Here is a 21901-nt window from a genome sequence, read left to right on the forward strand (position 1 = left end):
AAAGATTATAGGCACAAGCCACAAGAGCTGGCAGCAACTTTTACTTTAACCTAACAAAATATTTTTGTGACATTTCATTGTGGTGATAAAATGTCTATTACTAAAAAGATGACAAAATAAGATTTTTAAAGATTATGTAAAAGAAACCTCAACTTTTGCATTCATATTTATCAATCTAAGTCTTACATACTGCTGTTGTTACTTAACTTGGGTTTTTATTTTAGCTTTTAATTTCTCAGTCTTATTAAATGGTTGATTCAACGTATACACACACACACACACACACACATCTTTCCAGTTCTGAAATGGTAAGATTTAACATTTACTATTAGATACATATTTTCTAATCTCAACTTTCATGTACTCATTGACTTGTAACACAAAAAAATGTAGTGTCCTAATTTAAGATTTCTAAAGTAACTGAAAGAGGCCTGTAAGTCTTATTACTAATCGTGTTTTTTGGGAGGAGTGAGGACTTGGACTTCAACTCAGGGCCTGGGCTTTATCCTTGAACTTTTAGGCTCAAGGCTAGTGTTCTACCACCAGAGCCATAGCTCTACTTTTGGCTTTTTTTGTGTGTGTGTGTGGTTAATTAGTGATAAAGAGTCTCAAGGACTTTCCTGCCTGGGCTGGCCTTGACCTCCAACTCTCAGATCTCAGCCTTCTGAGAAGCTAGGATTACAGGTGTAAGCCACAGGCACCAGACTTTACTTATTGTGTTTGAAAAGCTGGGCAACTGTGGCTCATGCATGTAATCCTAGCTACCCAGGAAGCTGAGATCTGAGGATCATGGTTCAAAGCCAGTATGGGCAGGAAAAGTCCAGGAGGTTCTTATCTCCAATTAACTACCAGAAACCAGAAATGGCGTTGTGGCTCAAAGTGGTAGAGGACTAGCTTTGATCTGAAGAGCTCAGGAAGAGTGCCCAGGCCTAGAATTCAAGCCCCATGTCTAACCAAAAAATTAAAAAAGCTTACTTTTTGATGTACAAGCTGAACTAATAAGATACAGAATATTTAGAAATGTAAATCAGAGGCCTTGTCCAGTTCTCTAATCCAAAAATATTAATATTAAAATGCAGCTATGTTCATTTTTATAATGAATTTATTCTAATTGCAAACATTTAAGAATCAACAAGGTGTCAAATGTAAATGTGAGATTCTAACCTCAATCAAGGAAACTGATCATTTACGTTTGGGTGCACATAAAATATAGGTGGGTAACGAGATAATCCCACACTTACCATCTTAGTTAAGAAAGAATGAGCCTCAAGTCTCATCTCAATAACTCTTAGTCTCTAGTACTGAATGCTTAACTTTAATACAAAATGGAAGGCCCCATTATCCCTGATCCTATGCTTTCTCAGAGTTCATAATTACAGGCTCAAAAAAAACTAACCCAGTTTATCACAGGCACTGAAATGGGAATGAACTGGTTATGTTTTCAATTTGGGAGACAAACACATAATTATAGAAATAAAAATTTATAATTTCATACCTTGCGCAAGCATGTTAAATTCCAAAAACAGTGCTATGTGGTAAAGTTCCATGGCTTCTTCTGCCCTGGTCATGTTTGGCTTCCCTGCGACGAGAGCCTGAACTTCACTGAGACTCCCCACAGAGGGGCTACAGTGCAAAACTGAAAGGTCCACCACATCTGTATACATACAGTGTAATATTACTTTCGCATATTTTTTTGGTATAATGGATTCATCTAATATAATTCTTGTGGGAGTTCTCAAAGTTCGGTCTGTAATCTCTTCACCAGTCCGTATCCTCCTTTGTAACAAATTTCGAAAAAATGGGGACCGTGCAGAAATAACAGCCTTGTGAGCTTTGAGCTCTTCATCTAAACAGTTCTGACTTCCACCAAAAGCTTCAACCAGTTCAGAGTCTGAAGAAAAACTAAGGACAACATCATAATAACACATGTAATCGAAGAGTCCACGCATATCTACATCAAGGGAATTTGGTGTTCCAAATTCTTCACTAAGCTGAACAAGGATATCGACATTTTGAAACCTTGAGTCCTCTATTCCAAATTCTCCAGTATAAAGGTAGTGTAGCAAAGCAGAAAACATAGGCATATCAATACCCGCTGTATTGATGTCCATTATTATCTCTGCCCCATACTCAGGTGAGGAAGAAAGCAGTGTTTTAAAAAATGGACACCTTGCTGCCAAAATGGCACGATGAACAGGAAAACACGTTTCTTGAAATATTAAGTCTACATCAGTACAATACTTGTACTCATAAAGATCAGCCATATCTTTCTGCAATGTCCGTGCTTCTGGTCTAGCCAAACTGGCTTGTAGAGAAAGCTCCTTTAAGGCGGATGTTCCCTCATATTCTTCCACTAATGCATTGACATCTCTAACATCCCACCCCGAGAGGAGTTCTCGCATCTGCTTGGCATGATCTGCAGACCTGTTAGATTTTCGGCGCTTAATAAACTTCTTTTTGAGGGTGGCAAGGCCAGAGGTTCTCTTTTTTTTGTCTTGTGGCTTCTCATGGCCATGGTCGAGGCTATATAATTTTGATTCACAGCCATAGCCTTGCTGGGAATAGGATGATGTCCCTAAGAAGAAAATTAAATAAATAATCATTGGTCTTTGTTTTTTTTTTTTTTAACATTTGATTCCAACATTATCAGTCCTCATGTTAAAGTTGTTTTGTAAATACATTCTTGGACCACTCAAAACTGACTTTTGTTTTTTTGTATTTGTTTTTTTGCTGGTCCTGAGGCTTGAACTCTGGGCCTGGGTGCTGTCCTTGAGCTTCTTTTGCTACTGGTTGAGCCACAGCATCACTTCTGGCTTTTTCTGTGATTTAACTGAAGAGTCTCACAGACTTTCCTGCCTGGGCAAGATTTGAACTGTGAACCCCATAGCTCAGCCTACTGAGCTAGCTACAATCACAGGTGTGAGCCACGGGTGCCGAGCTTGACTTTTGTTTTTAGAAAAGGAAGTAGCTTCTGTAATTCAGATTGAGGCAGTAAAACTGAGAACTTAAGGTCAGAGTATGCTATATAGTGAGACACTACCTCAAAAATCTATAATTAAACAAATGGAAAAGAGAAAAAATAAAAAGGAAATGAGAAGAAAAGAAAAAGAGACAAAAGAACAAATTAGTCTGAATTTTAAAAAGTCCCTTTCGTTCTCTGACAGTCAGGGAATAAATAACACATCTTAGTTGTAGATTTTTAGAAAAAACAATTTACAGACTACTACATATATAGCTACGAATTGTTAATTTTTCTCCTTAATGCTAGACTTGCATTAGCACAATAAACAGACCAGTACACATGACTGGAGGTTCCTAGATTGCCTAGTTAAATGTCAGATATGGTTATCCTTGTGCTATAAAGTACTTAGTTTAAGGCAAATCTCATAAAAGTCATATTTCTAACTGCTGGGGGGGGGGAATTCAGATACCACAGAATCATTATTCATAACCTTTCCACACAAGTCAATTTGCTTATCCACCAAGATCACTAAAAACGCAATTCCATTTATAGTTATGATAGAAAATATGTCAGAAAAACTGAAAGTTACCTATAAAAGTCTGTTGGGCCTGTGGATTTCCCCCTACTCTTGGGGAGCATGAATGAGGATAGTTAGATGCATTAGCACCCATCTTCTTCAGTCACTCAAGCATTCCATCTGCTGGTTCTTCAGAGTATAATCCCAGAGGCCTTTATGAACCTTCAACCCTGGATCCAGCTGCATCTTTTCATCCATTTCTTGATATAAAACAAAAATAATTGTGTTTATTTTTTCAAATATATTTCAGAAATCACAGTTAAAAACATGTTACTAAAGAACTTCTTCTGTTGGCAAATAACAGTATGCTGTCAAATTCATGTGTAAATTTTTGGTAATTATTTAAAAAATGTTTAAGTTTGAAATATGAATCTCTGTCACCTGTAACTTTGAAACATAAAATTATATACTTTTTCAGGTTATAAAAAAAAAGCATCAGGGCTAGGATAGGAATATGCCCTACTGGTAGAGTGCTTGCCTCGCATACATGAAGCCCTGGGTTTGATTCCCCAGCACCACATATACAGAAAAAGTTGGAAGTGGCACTGTGGCTTAAGTGGTAGCCTTGAGCAAAAAGAAGCCAGGGCCAAGCCCCAGGACTGGCAATCGATCAATCAATAAAAACAACAACAACAACAAAAAAAACTTTTAAAAACCATCATTCTAATTTCAAAATACAGAGAAAGTATTCGAACTAAAATGAAAGTTGCAATTAAAATATAGGAAAGAATACTTAAGAGACAACTGCCAGTAATTGTAAGTTAATGTTCTAAGAAACTTACAATCACTTAAGAAATTGATACTAGGGCTGGGAATGTGGCTTAGTGGTAGAGTGCTTGCCTAGCATACATGAAACCCTGGGTTCTAGTCCTCACTAGCACATAAACAGAGTGCTAACCTTGAGCAAAAGAAGCTAGGGACAGTGCTCAGGACCTGAGTTCAAGCCCCAGGACTGGAAAAAAAAAAAAGGTTGATACTAGTATAAAAAGAGAAGACAAGTAATTGGCTTGTTGTTTTTCTGCTTTAAGATAAAATTGCTTCAATTGGTCTTTAACCTGTAAAACTGGGCAATTTACAAAAAAAAAGGGGACAAGGAAAAGTGGACACAATTATCTATAGGTTACTTATTCTATTGTAATTTTCAGGAGTTAGAAATACAATGAGAAATATGGGGGGGGGGTGTCAAAAACCAACTGTCTTCCTCAAAAATTCCTTAAACAAAAACACTGCTATTATCTGATATTACAATAGGTCAGTAGCACTAATAGATTAAATTTTGTACTAGGGGACTTTAATTCTCCTCTCAGAGCTGATGGCAGGACATACATATGCTCAGACAAAACTTTAAGAGAGAACAAGACTAAGAATACATCTACATCTTAAACCATGTGGATACATAAAATTTATCTAACAAAAAAGGACTTAATAGAAAACAGTTTAAAATCTACTACTGGAATTGTTAGGTACATCAGCAAGCAACTAATTTAGACTAAAATGAAGGATGAAGTATTTTAACAAATAAGATTTAGAGAAAACACATACACACACTATCACAGAAAACCTGCTAGAATACACAACTGTGTCGTGTTAGAATTTATTTTCACCTCCATTACTGATATAGCATAACCTTAGTAATTCACATTCAAGAAAACCCCCTATTTTTTACTCAGATCTTTTTTATGTTTTACTTGGTTCTTTTATTATGTGTATAACTATATATATACATTGTATATGTGTATCTACATATAAACATATAGTACTTTCTAGTAATTAGATATAGTTTCAAAAAGCAGTAGCTCCATTTCCTAGTGAAATTTATCTATGAGAACACAGCAACTTTCAATTTTGCTTAACACATACTACAGGAAGTCTGAAACATGGATAGAGATATGATAGTACATTCTGTAAGAAGCTAAAGGGTTTACATACCATTTTGTAAACATTGAATTGCCAAAACAAGTTACTTCCTCCAGCAAAGTCAATTTAAACTTAGATATGTAATCAAATACTTTCTGAAGTTTGGTACCCAGTATTATTCAGTTTTTAATTCTAAAATACTAGCAATACAGAAAAAGTTGCTTTGTGGGGGAAATTCACTATTCGAATTTTGTTAGTTTATTTTTAAACTTGAGACCCCTAGTTCAAACCCTCATATTGACAAAAACAAAAGAAAATAAAATCTAGGGCAAATGGTACATATTATTACATTGTTTCTTAACCTAATCTGTCTTTACATGCTAGAAATTAGGCTAAATGAGAATTCAAATCTCTCCAAGGAATGTTTTCCTCCTAGGCAAGCCTGATTTTTCTGCTGTAGACAACAGGATGAAATTTAATATTTGGATGACATAATAGGAGAGGGAAGGAAACAAGAACTGTGGGACGCAAATGGCTCCGGAAGATTGGTAATTCTTTTTGTAGAATCACTATTCTGGAAAGCTCCCTCTTGTTAACTCTAACAAGAGGGGTCCTAATCAAACCATGTAAATATGTTAAAAAATGTTTCACTGAGTGAAGCAGACCCAATTGAAGGGGAAAATCATGTTGAATGCAAAAAAGAAAATAAACAACTATCAGAAAATTAAAAACAAAGACAAATAAAATTAACAAAACAGAAGTCAGCCCCTTTCCTCTCCACTTAGCCAAAACAAACCAACCAGTCCTAGGTCAGTATCTTATAGTTTTGGAGAATTCAGGATTAAAAAGCCCAGATCGGAGCTTTATTACTATTTTTGTTTATGTAGTACTAAGGAATTGAACCCAGGGCCTCATGCATGCTAGGCAAGCACTCTGCCACTAAGCCATACTCTCAGCCCAGAGGAGAACTTTAGAGCCTCTTTAAAGTGTAAGGTACATCATCACAAAGAGGAAGTACTTAGCATGGTCTAAATGAGCCTTATTGACCTTATATACCAGAGTTTGGAAAAATCCTGATTGCTGTCATAAAAACATATTTACTGCTTTATGCAGCAGAGAAGACATTAAGAATGAAGGGATCTAGGATTGCATTCTGTCATTGATTTTCCACATATGAAGGAGAGGTCATGCTTAACTAACTCCCCCTCGCCGCCAGTCCTGGGGCTTGAACACAGGATCTGGGCACTGTCCCTGAGCTTTTCACTCAAGGCTGGTTTTCTACCACTTGAGTCACAGTTCTACTTCTGGCTTTTGTGGTGATTAAGTGGAGGTAATAGTGTTAGAGACTTTCTTGCCAGGGCTGGCTTCACACCACAATCCTTAGATCTCAGCCTCCTGAGCAGCAAGGATTACAGGCACGAGTCACCAATGCCTGGCTCATGCCAAACTTTGATTGGCCTGTTTCTGAACCTATAAAACCAGAAGATGAAATAGGATTTCTAAAATTCAGTGAAGCAATGTAACCTACTAATTTGGAAAATGAAGGGGAAGGTAATGGTTCCCATATTGTTAGTGTACAGAGAAAAAAAAAGTACTTGGACTTTGGGTTTTAAGCATGTTTTTCCATTAACCTAATTATTAGGGACAGAAGGACAGGAAAGTGGAGCAAAGCAAATTTATAATGAAAGAGGAACACAAAACTACTGCAATATTTCATTACTGTCAAGTTTAAGCTGAGTACTTATCATTCAAGCCAAGATGCTTGAGTGTTAAAAGGGGTACAAGGGCTGAGGATATGGCCTAGTGGCAAGAGTGCTTGCCTCGTATACATGAAGCCATGGGTTCAATTCCCCAGCACCACATACACAGAAAACGGCCAGAAGTGGCGCTGTGGCCCAAGTGGCAGAGTGCTAGCCTTGAGCAAAAAGAAGCCAGGGACAGTGCTCAGGCCCCTCAAGCCCCAGGACTGGCAAAAAAAACGAAAAGTGGTACAAAACAGAGAGAACAGTGTAACTCTGGTCTGACCAGGCCAAGTAGGATGAATGTTCACCCTATACTCAAATCTCACATTTCCAGATAAGCTTGAAATAGTTTAAATAAGGAAAAAACCACACCCCCACACCCCACCCCAAAGCCACATATAGAAATGTTGTGTGTTTTTTTTTCCAGTCCTGGGCCTTGGACTCAGGGCCTTAGCACTGTCCCTGGCTTCCTTTTGCTCAAGGCTAGCACTCTGCCACTTGAGGGACAGCACCACTTCTGTATATGTGGTGCTGGAGAATCAAACCCAGGACTTCATGTATGCAAGGCAAGCTCTCTTGCCACTAGGCCATATTCCCAGCCCCTAGAAATGTTTCTCAATAGCCGTCTCATACTCCAGCCATTTCTTATCTAACATAACAACTTTTTTTGAGGGTTTACTAGACATCAGACTCTGATCTTAAAGCTTTCACATATATCAACACATTTCTCTTGACAATTTTTACTGATGAGGCAGAGAGGTTAGTAACTTGCCCAAGATCAAATAAAGTGAAAGAGCTAAGATTACTTTCTTTGTAACCTTCAGTTTTATCCTTGGATGCATTTCAAGAGCAACAAGACATAATGGTAGTAAACAGCAAGCAGCAGTCAGCAATAAACCCTTGCCTTTGAAGGTATCTTAAAAAAGATGACACCAGAAGGGGAATTCAGAAAGACACAAACTAGGCTAAGATGTCTTGATGGGATCATCTACTATAAAGCCAAAAGACTGTTACTTAGCACAGAAAACTGTGAAACTTCCAATGATACAGACTACCAATACTTGCCATACAACTCATTAAGGAAAGGCTGATGATGTTTACTATGATAAGAAAATTAGGAACACGACACTGAAGATAGCCCTCAAGCTTATTTTGATCAACAAAGGGAATTATAAACTCACAAAATGAGAAAGTATGATTTATAATTAAAACCCACCAAAAAATAATTCAAAAACAGGTAAAGGCCTTGAAAGTTATGTCTCCAAAGAAGATTCACAAATGGCCAAATATTAGGGAAATCTAAGTGAAAGCCAAGTAAGATTATCTCTTCATACCCACTGAGAACAAGATGGCTTCTAACACACAATGCGTATGCACACGTAGACAGAGTATTAATGAGGATGTAGAGAAATTGGAACTCTTACTTTCCATGCAAGATGGGATGACAACTGCAGAAAATGTCTGTTTCTAAAAATAAATAAAAATAGAAGTACCACATGGCCCTCCAACCTGACTTCTATTGCAAAGAATTGAAAGCAGTAAATGGAAGGTGTGAAACCATGTTCACAGCAGTATTACTCACAGTAGCTGAAACACGGAAGCAACCCAGCTGTCCATCAAGGAATGAATGGCCAGGACCTGGTAGCTCACACTTGTAATCCTAGCTACTCAGGAAGTCGAGATCTGAGGGCAACAGTTTGAAGCCAGCATGGGCAGAAAAATCCATGAGACTCTTATCTCCAATCAATCAACAAAAAGCTGAAAGCAGAGGTATAGTTCAAGTCATAGAGTACCAGCCTTGGGTGAAAAAGCTCAAGGGCAGTGTTTAGGCCCTAAGTTCAAGCTCTATTACTGGCACGCACAGACACGTGCACACATACACACAGAGAGAAATAGAAATAGAAAAAGAGAAAGCTGTAACTTGCATATCCACTTAATCTGGTTGTTTGGCAGAGGTAACTGAAACATTGATCAGCCCACAGAAGTCCATAGGAGAGTGGCTTTGGCTCAGCCAACCCCAACACCAAAACCTGTGTGGTCTTTTTGCGGCTGTATCCCCCCAAACTGAGGTTCTAGAAGGAGCAGAAATGTTTTCCCCCAATACTAGGAAAAAGCTGTCAAAGCAGAGAGTTAATATGATTATTAGGTCCTGACAGACAGGCTGTAGAACTTTTCTAATCAATTGCCACATAAGACAATGGTGTCATTTATAATATTTGTTTATGATAAAAAGACTGTTCGAGTCAGGCAATTAATAAAAAAAAACTATTTTGATTAAAAGCACTGATTTTTACTGTGGGCTTATTGGTGTACAGAAAGGCAGATCTAAAAGACTTAGAGAAAGTGATGAGGTTGGAAGCACAACTCAGTTGGTAGAGTGCCAGCCAATGAGCAAAGCATCGGGTAGTGAGTTCAAGTACCAGTCTCACAACAAGAAAAAGAGACAGTGATGAGAAATATTAGATCAGAATTGAATTTACAGAAGATATGAAGAGAGAAACAACTCACATCAGAATATACTCAACTGAATGTAATAGAAAATATTCTCATAACTTTATAAATGCTCTGGGAAGGAATATGGCTTAGCGGTAAAGTGTTTGCCTTGTATGCATGAAGCCCTGGGTTTGATTCCTCAGCACCACATAAACAGAAAAAGCCTGACGTGGCGCTGTGGCTCAAGCAGTAGAGTGTTAACCTTGAGCAAAAAGAAGCCAGGGACAGTGCTTAGGCCCTGAGTGCAAGCCCCCAGGACTGGCAAAACAAAAAATGAAACAACAAAAACCCACACACAAAACAACAGTAAACTTCACAAGAGCCAAAACATTGAGATTTTCTGATACCAACTTATTAGCACATATTAATAATATAAAAGTGTATTTCTTGTTGATAAGGTACTATGTGTTCCAGTGGTAGAGCCTTAGAGATAAGAAAATACACTGGGTGAACCTGATAAGAAGCCTGAAACTGGCTGGAAAGATAAAAGAAATATGACTACCACAACTCCAAGGTAACCTCATCCAGGAGAGTCTTCATTAGGAAAGTTCTAATATCAAACTACTGGATTATCAAGAGTATAGTTATGAAATGGTCCCATGATATATTGTACTCATAACCTGACTTCTAGAAACTGAAACCCCTTTGTACAACTACGTAATAAAAAATAATAAATATAAAAGAATGACTGGAAAGCTAAATGTTGGGTCTCAGGAAATGCTGAAAACAATAAAGGAGGGCTGGGAATATGGCCTAGTGGCAAGAGTGCTTGCCTTGTATATATGAAGCCCAGGGTTCAATTCCCCAGTGCCACATATATAGAAAAAGGCCAGAAGTGGCAGAGTGCTAGCCTTGAGCAGAAAGAAGCCAGGGACAGTGTCAGGCCCTGAGTCCAAGGCCCAGGACTGGGAAAAAACAAAACACACACACACCAAAAACAAAAAACAAAAAAAAAAACCCCAAAAACCGAAAAACAACAACAAAAAACAAACAAAAACACACACAACAGGGCTGGGAATATGGCCTAGTGGCAAGAGTGCTTGCCTCATATACATGAAGCCCTGGGTTCAATACCCCAGCACCACATATATAGAAAACAAAAAAGGAAAGCATGAAGCTGGGCACTGGTGGCTCACACCTGTAATCCTAGCCACTTAGGGGGCTGAGATCTGAATCTGAAGTTTGCAGTTTAAATCCAGCCTGAGCAGGAAAATCTATGAGACTCTATCTCCAGTTAACCACCAGAAAAACTGGAAGTGGTGCTGTGGCTCAAAGTGGTAGAGCACTAGCTTTTGAAAAAGCTCAGGGATAGCACCTAAGGCCCTGAGGCCTGGGACCAACAAAAGAAAGAAAGGAAGGAAGGAAAGAAGGGAGGAAAGGAGGAAGGGAGGGAAAAGCAAAGCAAGGCAAAGCAAAGCATGGAAAAGAAAAGCCAGGCCCCAGGACACCACGCCCCCACCACCAACAACAAAAAAAGAATACATGTAAGTGGTGCTTGAATAAGCTTTATTCCAAATGGAGAACCCATCTCATTCCTCTGTGCTACTAGAAAAATTTGGACATGCTTTAACTTCAGTACTTGCTAAGAACAAATAAAAGATTTTTATACCTTCAACAGACCAAGTTCCCAGAATATTAGAGCTGTGCCTTACTTCAGTAACTATGTATGCTAAGGATCTACAAGACTGTCTGTTCATAATGGACTCTTACTAATAAATGAGAAACTTAGAAATGGAGAATGAAGTCAGGAAAGACCCATGTCACAGAAGACAGGAGGATATAGAAAGAATCCTAACTGGGGCTGGGGATATGGCCTAGTGGCAAGAGTGCTTGCCTCGTATACATGAGGCCCTGGGTTCAATTCCCCAGCACCACATATGCAGAAAACGGCCAGAAGTGGCGCTGTGGCTCAAGTGGCAGAGTGCTAGCCGTGAGCAAAAAGAAGCCAGGGACAGTGCTCAGGCCCTGAGTCCAAGCCCCAGGACTGGCCAAAAAAAAAAAAAAAAAGAAAGAATCCTAAGTTTTGAATTGTCTTCATTTTCTTTCTCTTCTACCTTTAACAACATCTCACATCATTACTGCTTTCATTAAATCCTTTCTACTCAACTGCTACCACCTTTTCCCTTTAACAACTGCATAAACACTAACTATAGTATATTAGTATATAGTATGTGTAGGAAAAGAGATTCAAGTTATCAGTAGAGTGGATAACTGTTGATAAAGGCAACATAATTGGATCTTGAAGAACACTAGGATTGTGTCTATCAGGAGATTTTTGATGATAATTTCAAAGAACTAGCTTTAAAAAAATAAGAAATTTGTCACTGATAGTTCTGTAGTAGAAAGGGCTTCAGTATAGTATATGGCTAAATGTTATCTAGAAGACCCAGATTCCTTCTACCTCTCTATTCTGCCATCTTTAGGGAATGCATCACCCCATGTGGTCACAAGGCAGCTGCCTGTACCTCATGTTCAAGAATCATTTGCCCCAGAAACAGTGTGTCTCCATTCAGTCTGTCTGGAACAAATAACAATTTACAGGAAATGCCATGAGCTGATTGGCTTATACTAGTAAAATCTACCTCTGGAGTGGTTGATGAATCACTCTCTCCTACATGCATAAACAAAAGACTTCTGATCAGGAATGTAGATACAAGATAGGCAGCTAAGAAAACTCCAAGCACTAGGCTATAAACACATCAAAAACATAGAAGCAGCACAAGTAATAAGAGCTTGGTATGGCAGGAATGATGGGAAATCCAGAGTTGTAAAATCTACAAATTCTTGTGTTTGGACTGTATTCAACAGATGAGAAATTAATTGGCCTTTAAAGTACAGAAGTAGCATGTTCCAACTGGGCCTTTTGGAACACAGCTATAGTAACAATACTGAGAACAAGGCAGAGGAGGAGAGGCAGAGATTAAAACAAGCAGTCCCAATTAGTAAGATGGGGTAAAGGAAAGAAAAAAGGAATTGAAAAAAAATTCCACACAATGTGTAGTACTCAAATAAGACATTTCTCTACCTTTTTTTTTTTTTTTCCTGCCAGTCCTCAGGCTAGAACTAAGGGCCTAGGGGCTATCCCTGGGCCTCTTTGTCTCAAGGCTAGCATTCTACCACTTACGCCACAATGCCACTGCCAGTTTTTAGGTGGTTAACTGAAGATAGTCTCACAGACTTTCCTGCCTGGGCTGGCTTTGAACTGTGATCCTCAGATCTCGGCCTCCTGAATAACTACAATTACAGGCATGAGGCACCAGCGGTCAGCTACATATTTCTTTAACAGGTAAGAAAATTAGTTTCAGATAAATTAAACCACTTGCTCAAGATGATAAAACTAGTGCAATGTTACATATTTGTAGACCCAGCCAGAGCCAGGACAATCAGTTAAGCCTAGAAGTTTAAAAGCCTGGGTAACATGAGATCCTATTTAAAAAACCATAAAAATACAAGCAGCAGTCAGAATGAGAGATCTGATTCCTGGCCAGCATTTTATCTCATTTTTTGTTGTTGTTGATTATGGGGCTTGAACTCAGGACCTGAGCACTGTCCTGAGTTGTTTTGCTCAAGGCTAGCACTCTACCACTCTGAAATATAGCATCACTTAAGTTTTCTGATGAATAATTGGAGATAAGTCTCAAGGATTTTCCTGTCTGGGCTGGCTTTGAACTGTGATCCTCAGATCTCAGACTCCTAAGAAACCAGGATTACAGGAATGTGTAATCAACATTAGGCCAACATTTTATTATATCACAAATACATCTAAAACTCTCAAGAAGGCCAAAGAAAAGAAAGTGTTTCAATGTAATTTAAAAGATGTTCTATGTGTTGAATTAAAGTAATTCCTATTTATGTCAACTATAATGTTTTCATGTCATTAAAACCTTAATGTCAATTTATAAAATTTAGTACATTATGACTCTATTATTTCAATAGTATAGATATTTGACTCAAATTGCAATGTCAAATTTACAGGCAATCAAAAAAATTTTAAATAAGAACTACAATTTGCATTTAAAGTTTTCTAAATGTTTAGTGAAGTACTGAGCTAGCAGGCACTTGAAAAACTTCTAAATTACATCTCTGAAATTTTCTATTTTTGGTACTGGAGGGGTGGGAGACAAAAATCTTGCTATGTTGCCCAAACTTACCTCAAACTTACAATCTTCCTGCTTTTGTCTCCAAGTAGCTGTAACTACAGGCATGTGGTTACTGTACTTGGCTTAAAATTTGGGGGCTGGGGATATGGCCTAGAGGCAAGAGTGCTTGCCTCATATACATGAAGCCCTGGGTTTGATTCCCCAGCACCCAGGCCCTGAGTTCAATGCCCAGGCCTGGCAAAAAACCAAAACAAAACAAAAAAACAACTAAAAATAGAATTACCATATGATCCTGCTTTACCATTCTTGAGTATATATTAAAAAAAATGAAAATCAACATACAAGAGAAGTACCTACACATTCACGTTTATAGTAGCATTCTTCACAATAGCCAAGATGTGGTACCAGCCTAGGTGCCCAGAAGTTGATGACTGGGACAAATAAAATGTGGTATGCAAATATGACAGAATACTATACAGCCATAAAGGAATGAATTATGATATCCGTAGGAAAATGGATAGACATCATCATGTTAAATGAGATAAAAAGGACAAGATCAGAAAGATAAAGTGTGTTTTCATTCATATGTGTAATTTTGACCTAAAAGAAAGTAACATAACTGTAAAAAGGGGACTGTTGGGTAGGGGAGTAGAAAGAAGAGGGTGATATGTGTGTGGGGGGGATATTATAGAAGTTTATTAAATATACATATGAAAATAACATAGTAAAATTCACCAAAATACTGTTAAATAGGAGGATAAGTTAGGAAAAAGGTGAATTTGATCAATGTACATTATGTATGCATCACGAAGTCAAGCCTCCAGTCAAGAAGCAGATTTTTTTTTTTTTTTTTGCCAGTCCTGGGGCTTGAACTCAGGGCCTGAGCACTGTCCCTGGTTTCTTTTTGCTCAAAGCTAGCACTCTACCTCTTGAGCCACAGTGCCACTTCCGGCCTTCTTCTATATATGTGGTGCTGAGGAACTGAACCCAGGGCTTCATGTATATGAGGCAAGCACTTTACCACTAGGCCATATTCCCAGTCCAGAGCATATTTTTAAAGTGATTATTTTGCTTTAGAGCTGTAGGTTTGATTTTCCTTTGATTTATAATATGCTTCTTACCATACTGTTCTTTTGTTTCTTGAAACAACTGATAACTCCAGTAAAAAGAGTTTTGTCCACTGCTCTTTCTTCAGCTCTAAGTTTAGTGCTTTGCACATAGAGATATAAGTAAGTAATAAATAAGTTGAATGACGAAAAAGGAACATGTTATGGTATTTATGTTTCAGGGATGAGGAACCTACTTTTTATTTGACAAGGGCCCTTTGATAGAAAACTATCAATACAGGCTGTGGGCAGTGAACATAAACTCATGCCTTCACACTTGTTTGGCCAGGTGCTCTACCACTAGAGCCATGTTTGTAAGCCCTTCATTTCTTTCTTTCTTTTTTTTTTTTTTTTGGTGTTGGCCCGGGGCTTGAACTCAGGGCCTGAGTGTTGTCCCTGAGCAACATCTCCACTTCCAGCTTTGTGGGTTAGTTGGAGATAAGATCTCATGGGCCTTCATGGTTTTGAATTGTGATCCTCAGATATCAGCTTTCTTAGTAGCTAGGATTGCAAATACAAGCCACCAGCGTCTGGCTCAGCCTTTTTTTTTTTTTTAAAGCATCAATTAATTGTTCAAGGGAGTTTCATTTTAGTATGTTCATATATGCATACTTCCATACCAAACCACTCAACAGATTTTTGTTCTATTTTCCTATTTTCTATGAATAGCATATTTTGTTCTATTTTTCATATATACACATAAAATATTTTGATCATATTCACCTTCCTTCAACCTCACCATTTGTCTTTCCCTCCCTCTAGTCTTTCTTGCTGTTGTTAAGTTTTTAACATAAGGTCTCACTTTCTGCCAAGGCCAGCCTAGCACTGTGATTCTCTAGATCTTAGTTTCCCATATAATTGGAAGAATTTTATATCATTTATGTAATTATATATTTATATTAACTGTATGTTTGTATAATTAATATAATAATTATATATTCATGAGGAACCATGTGATACTTTGATACATGAATTTGTCATGTAATGGTCAAGTCAGGGTAATTAGCATCTCCATTAGCATACCATTTGTGCTGGGGGAAAAAAATAATATCTAGCACAGTGCCCCTATGTGTAAGGCACTATGCTAGATGAATACAGTTGTGGTTAAAAAAAAAGTATCAAAAACGTATCAGAGTTATTTAGAAATATATATTTGTATGGCTATTTGGTCAATGTCAGTCTTCCCCATGGAATAACTATAATAACTTTACTCAAAATGAAACTCCAAATGTACAAAAATGATATCTAAAAATTAAGCTGGCAATGAGACACTCTGCCAATGACACCACAATTTTCTCATTCACCAGGCTAGAAATGATTTTTTGTTAAACATATCAGTTATAACATTAAAAAAATCCAAGGCTTGGATGTAGCTCAGTGGCGAAATGCTTGCCTAGCAAGTCCAAGGTCCTGGGTTCGATCCCCAGTACCAAAAAAGAAGAGAAAAAAAATCCAGAATATACCCAATCTCTACCCAATAAATGTCACATTTGAAAAGTCATGTTAATGTCACACTCCACAGTAAAACACACAAACTTTCCCCTTTAAGATCTGTATCAAGGCCAAGATGCTCATTTTTGCCAATTCTGGCCAACATACTTCTAGAAATCTTAGCTGAGCAATTAGACAAGAATACATAAATAAAGAATACCAAATATGGAAAGAAATAAATTAGCTCTTTGCAGATGGCAAGATCTTACATGTAGAAAATGCAAGATTCTACACACATAAAAATGTTAGAATTCAGCAAAGCTGCAGGATCCAATAAAAATTAGTTGGAAGCCAGGTGCTAGTGGCTCACACCTGAAAGTCTAGCTCAGAACGCTGAGATCTGAGAATCTTGATTCCAAGCCAGCCTGGGCAGTAAAGTCCATGAGACTATCTTCAATTAACCGTCTAGAAGTCAGAAGTGGAACTGTGGCTCAAAGTGGTACAACACTAGCCTTGAGCAAAAAAACTTAGGGACAGCATCCAGGCCTTGAGTTTAAGCCCCATGATTGACGAAATGAGAAAATCTAGTTCAATTTTTACATATTTTTTGTTAGAGATTGAACCCAGGTTCTTGTGCATGCTAAGCTTATTCATTACAACCGATTTACACCTTCAAGTGAATTTTAGTAAAGGTGCCAAAACCATCCAATGAGAAAGGAATATTTTAAAACAAACAGCATTAGAAGAAGTGATTATCCATAAAGACCTAAATAGAATACCTACAACTAGTACCATTTAAAAGAATACAAAGAGAGCAAGTTTCATGAAATTGGATGTGGCAATGATTTCTTGAATGTGACACCAAAAGCACAAACAACAAAAGAAAAGCTAGGTAAATAGGACTTAGCATACAACAACAACAACACAAAAAAAAAAACTTGTGAGAGGGAAAGGAGGGGATACTAAAGGATAAAGAGAATCAAAAGTTGTATATGCATATACATACATGCACACACATATGCACACACATGGACACAGCACAATGAAACCAAATGCTGTTTGTGAAAAGAGGTAGAAGAGGTAGAGCTGAGAGGAGCAATTAGCATATGGTGAAAAGGGGTTAAATTTATTCAAAGTAAATTGCGGCATATGCAAGTATGCAATGCCACAATGGATAACAAATACAGCATATTACAAACATGTTAACTCAAACATAAAAAATACCGAAAAATCCAAAACTTTTGCACATCAAAGTACAATGAAAAGACACAGATAAAGAGAAAACATTTGCAAATCATATGCTGAAATGAAAAATAGACAAAGTAGCTGATCCTGGTAGTACAATCTAGATTCCTAGCAGGAGAAATGCTGAGGCAAACAATGGGGCTTTAAGGGCATTCTGGGTGAGACCTCATTAAAAAAAGGCAAAGAAACTGATCATCTGGTATCTCTTCAAAGTTAACGTATAAGAAGCCAATAAGCATGGAAAAGGACACTCACGATCCCTAGGGAAATGAAAATGAAAACTACAATGTGATACCACTTCACATTCATTAATTGGGTTATTTTCAAAAAGGAGAAAAAAACAAGCAAGTGCTTGGTGTGTAGAAAGTGGAAGAGAATCATAATGTAGTACTGATGGGTATATAAAATTTTATGGCTATAAATATTCAAAAGACCCAGGTGCTGGTGGCTCAAGCCTGTAATCCTAGGTACTCAGGAAGGTGAGGTCTGAGGATTGTGGTTCAAAGCCAACCGGGGCAGGAAAGCCCAGGAGACTCCAACTAAACACCAGAAAACCAGAAGTGGAGCTGTGGCTCAAAGAGGTAGAGTGGTAGCCTTAAGCAAATAAGAGCTCAAGGACAGTTCCTGGGCCTTGATTTCAGGCCCCACAACCTGCTAAAAAAAAAAAAAATTTTTTTTTTAAAACAAACTAAAGCAAAAAAAAAAAAAAAAAAGAACTAGGGACATGGCTCAATTGGTGAAGTATTTTCCTAGCAAGCATGAGGCCCTTAGTAAATTCTTGGTGCCATTAAAAAAAGGCGGGGGGGGGGGGGCTTGTAAGCCTAGTACTCTATAGAGTCTGAAGTAAGAAAGAGGATCATGATTTGGAAAGCAACTTTGAACATCGGGCTCAAGGTCAGCCTGGGCTACCTAGTGAGATATTGTCCCAAAACAACCAAAGTAAAATTTAAAAAATTCTGCTGCATGCTACAACGTGGGAAATCATGTGACAAAAGGATAATACAGCAGAATTCCACTTATAATTGGAAATGAATTATTTATAGTAACAAAACGAGTCAGAGTAGATCAGTAATAGTTTTTCGGATTTTTTTTTTAGTTAAACACATTAATCCTTGGCCTTTAAACTTTGAAAGGCTAGCTGTATCTTGTATAAGAGAATAAAAACCCAATCTCAATTAAGTGCTAAAATCTTTCTAAAGGCAGATACCATTCAACTATATACCTGTCCTAAAGAAAACATCCTCCCTTGGGCTGGGGATATGGCCTAGTGGCAAGAGTGCTTGCCTCATATACATGAGGCCCTGGGTTCAATTCCCCAGCACCACATATACAGAAAATGGCCAGAAGTGGCGCTGTGGCTCAGGTGGCAGAGTGCTAGCCTTGAGCAAAGAGAAGCCAGGGACAGTGCTCAGGCCCTGAGCCTAAGCCCCAGGACTGGCAAAAACGAAAAACAAAACAAAAAAAACCATCCTCCCAACTGTATACCTGTCCTAAAGAAAACATCCTTCCAAGTAAATTCCATTGTCAGCTTATCTTAAGTCTCTTTTTATTCCTTCTGTCAAAGCTAATCTTCAAATTATACTTTTCCTTTTCTCTCACAAAGTAACTGCTCCACCCTCATATAAACTCTCATGGGTCAGTTGAAGTACCAACCCTCCTGAGAAGTTCTTCAGACTGCTAAGGCCTCACTGAAATTCCCTCTCCTGAATACCCACAGCATTGTTTGTATTAGAATTCACTAGATGATCTTCCAGACTCATGTGAGTAACTTTTTCCCAATAAGAACCCGAGGACAAAGTCTATGAATTACTTTTCTTTCTTTTATCCAGTAGCTCTTGTATAACCCCAAACAAAAAGCGGATCTTCAATAATCACATGTGTAATTTTGGATATGTTGCAGTAACTAAACTATGAAAGTAGAATCACTTGATTTTATTGTACTTTTGCAGGTTAACTTATAAACACTATAAACCTATGACACACTATGAAATTACTGTGACCCAATAGGATGAGAGAAGGAAACTGGGCAGTGTTAGGTCCTCTCCCTGAGGGCTACATGCAGATGCCCCCACCTCATTAAGTCTCCACCCAGTTACCTGGGTAACCTGCAGACCTGGAGGCAGTTACCTCCCCTTTCCCTGAGGTCACCTCCTAATCCACCTGGCCACACCCCTTGCCCCTGCCCTAAATAAAGCAGGGCTGGGTGGGGGTCTCTCTCTCTCCCTTCTCTCCAGCCATGGATCATCTTGGCCACAGGCCAGCAGTTCGGTAATAAACGTTCTCTCCTGCCTGAATACCGCGTGGCGTTCTCCTTTACCGGCTACCTACTTTAAAAACCTAACAGGCAGTATAACCTGGAAAGCCATAGGTGTTTTAAACACTATACAAAATTTTTGTTTAAATGATGGTACTGCACTACAGAACACTATAGACGTCAGGATTTGTGGGCAATTGACCTATAGGCTTTATTAGAATGAGCCATGCTATAATTTAACGAAAATGTCATAGGCCTATGAAAACTCTGTATGAAACGTCAGTTTTTATTAAATTCAGATTCATAGGAGAAATAAATGTTTAGCTATTTGAGATAGCTATCAGAATCAGAGACACTCGTTTTTCTGCTTTCAACTTTATTGCACAGATTTAGGGGTAGGGATGGGGAGTGGTGATGAAGAACACAATCAATGAAGACTAAGAAGCAGAGGAGTACAGAAAAGAAAAAAAAGCTACAAATGGCATAAAGGCCTAGGCAGGAGTTTTGGTTTCACCTCTTAACCAGCTGTAAGACACAAGGCAAATCACTGTTTTTCAGCCCTAGTTTCTAGGCTTTATAACAACAACCACATCAAATCTCTAAAGGTTTTTCTGACTCCAAAAATTCAAGATAGGTCCAATCACAGCTGCTTTTCACAATGCATGATTCCCATAAAACAATTCAAATCTTTCTTCCACATAGCAGGAAGAGAGCAATTTACTCTAACCATCTAAAAGAAAGAAAGGGGTATTCATAGAGAAAAAGAGTGTTCATTGATTTAAAAGCTACTAAGGGATCCTGAAGAAGAAAAAAAAAAGAAAAAAGTCCCTTTCCTTGTTAACAATAAGATGTTTTTCAGAGGAGGAAACAGAATGCTGAGAGACAGAAGAGCCAGGGCTGCTCCTGGAAACCAGGCCTTCCCCTGAGTAGGGAAGAGGTACTATTTGTTGTAGGCACAAAGTGGAAACAACACTCTCCAGAGTTTCTCTAGAATCGCGTGCGAGGGCAGGGGCAAGGCCAGCCTTCTGCCATCGAGTATCCTAGGAAGCACAACCCTCCGGTTCTCCATCACACTCCAGGTATTGTCTCTTTCCAGACCTGTCAAAAGCTCAATTCCAGGCCCCCGACGCCGCCACAGAAAACCCCAAACACTGCAACTTAAGGGACCAGCTAACTTCTCCCCCCTCCGCCCCCAGCCACGGGAGGACCCGGCCCCGGGCCCCCTGCCCGCCCGCCGCCCCCCACGCCCACCCCCGGCGCCCGCGTCCGGTCAACTCCGCACCCCAGCGCTCGGGGACGGTTTCCCCGGGTCCTGGGTGCGGCGGGTTCCGCCCCTCAGACCTGCGAGCCTGAGCCCGCAGGCGACCCCGCCGCCACCGCCGCGGCCACCAGGCGCCACCCTCGACACCACGCCTCGCGCCGCGGCCCCCCACCCCACCCCACCCCACCCCGAGACGGCCGCGGCCCCCGGGACGGCGGCGCCCCGGCCAGCCCGCCCCGCGGACCCTCCGCGCGCACCGGGACCGCCGCGCCAGGGCCGGGGACGCGGCGGCCCAGCCTCAGCCCCGCGTTCCCCCCCCTGGCCAGCCACAGCCCTCGCCGCGCCCGGACGCCCCGTGCCGAGCGGGGCAGAGCGTCGGCTCCACGGACCCAGAGACGCCAAGGGACGCTCACCTCGGAGACTCCTCCCGCCGCTGCCGCTGCTGGGACCGTCACCCCCGCCGCCCCCGCCACCCGCACCGCCGTCCGCACCGGCGCCAGCACCCGCGGCCATCCTCCTCCGGCCGCCGCCGCCACCGCCGCCGCCGCCGCCCTCTCCTGTCAGTGGCTCAGGCTCCGGGACTGCTCCAGGTGCCCCTCGCCGCCATTTTGACTCCTACAGGGAGCAGGAGGGGCTCGGTTCGGCGCGGCCCTAGGGCGCCTGCGCGGCGCTGCGGAGCCAGCCGGAGCCCCGCCCGCCCCCGACGTCGCCACGCCGGGGTCACGTGGGCCGCCGTCGCCGCGCGCCCGGGAGGGGGCGGGGCGAATGGGTGGGCCGGGTTTACGGCACGGCTCGTGCGCGGCTGCCTTTCTGCGGCTGGTGGCCGGGGTTGCGGCTGGTCGCCGGGGTTGCGGCTGGTCGCGGCGTCCGGCT

General features: G+C 40.2%; 1 protein-coding gene across 3 annotated transcripts in view; it reads right to left on the bottom strand.

Annotated features, from left to right (window-relative positions):
• Positions 1–21672, bottom strand: part of Btbd7 (BTB domain containing 7) — a 68886-nt gene extending 47214 nt beyond the window's left edge. For 2 of the 3 annotated variants that reach the window (XR_007213146.1, XM_048361816.1), the window contains exons 1-3: positions 21442–21489; positions 3552–3739; positions 1496–2575 (exon numbers count right to left, since the gene is read on the bottom strand). Coding sequence is in view for 2 of the 3 variants with exons in the window: in XM_048361816.1 (XP_048217773.1) it covers positions 1496–2575; positions 3552–3633 (1162 nt within the window). In the remaining variant the exon portion in view is untranslated. Of the gene's footprint in view, positions 1–1495; positions 2576–3551; positions 3740–21441 lie in introns of all 3 variants that reach the window. The other variant, XM_048361815.1, reaches the window with a different exon arrangement.
• Between the last annotated feature and the right edge of the window lie 229 nt (positions 21673–21901).

This window comes from Perognathus longimembris, chromosome 14 (genome assembly GCF_023159225.1).
Source record: "Perognathus longimembris pacificus isolate PPM17 chromosome 14, ASM2315922v1, whole genome shotgun sequence".
Classification (NCBI taxonomy): Eukaryota; Metazoa; Chordata; class Mammalia; order Rodentia; family Heteromyidae; genus Perognathus; species Perognathus longimembris.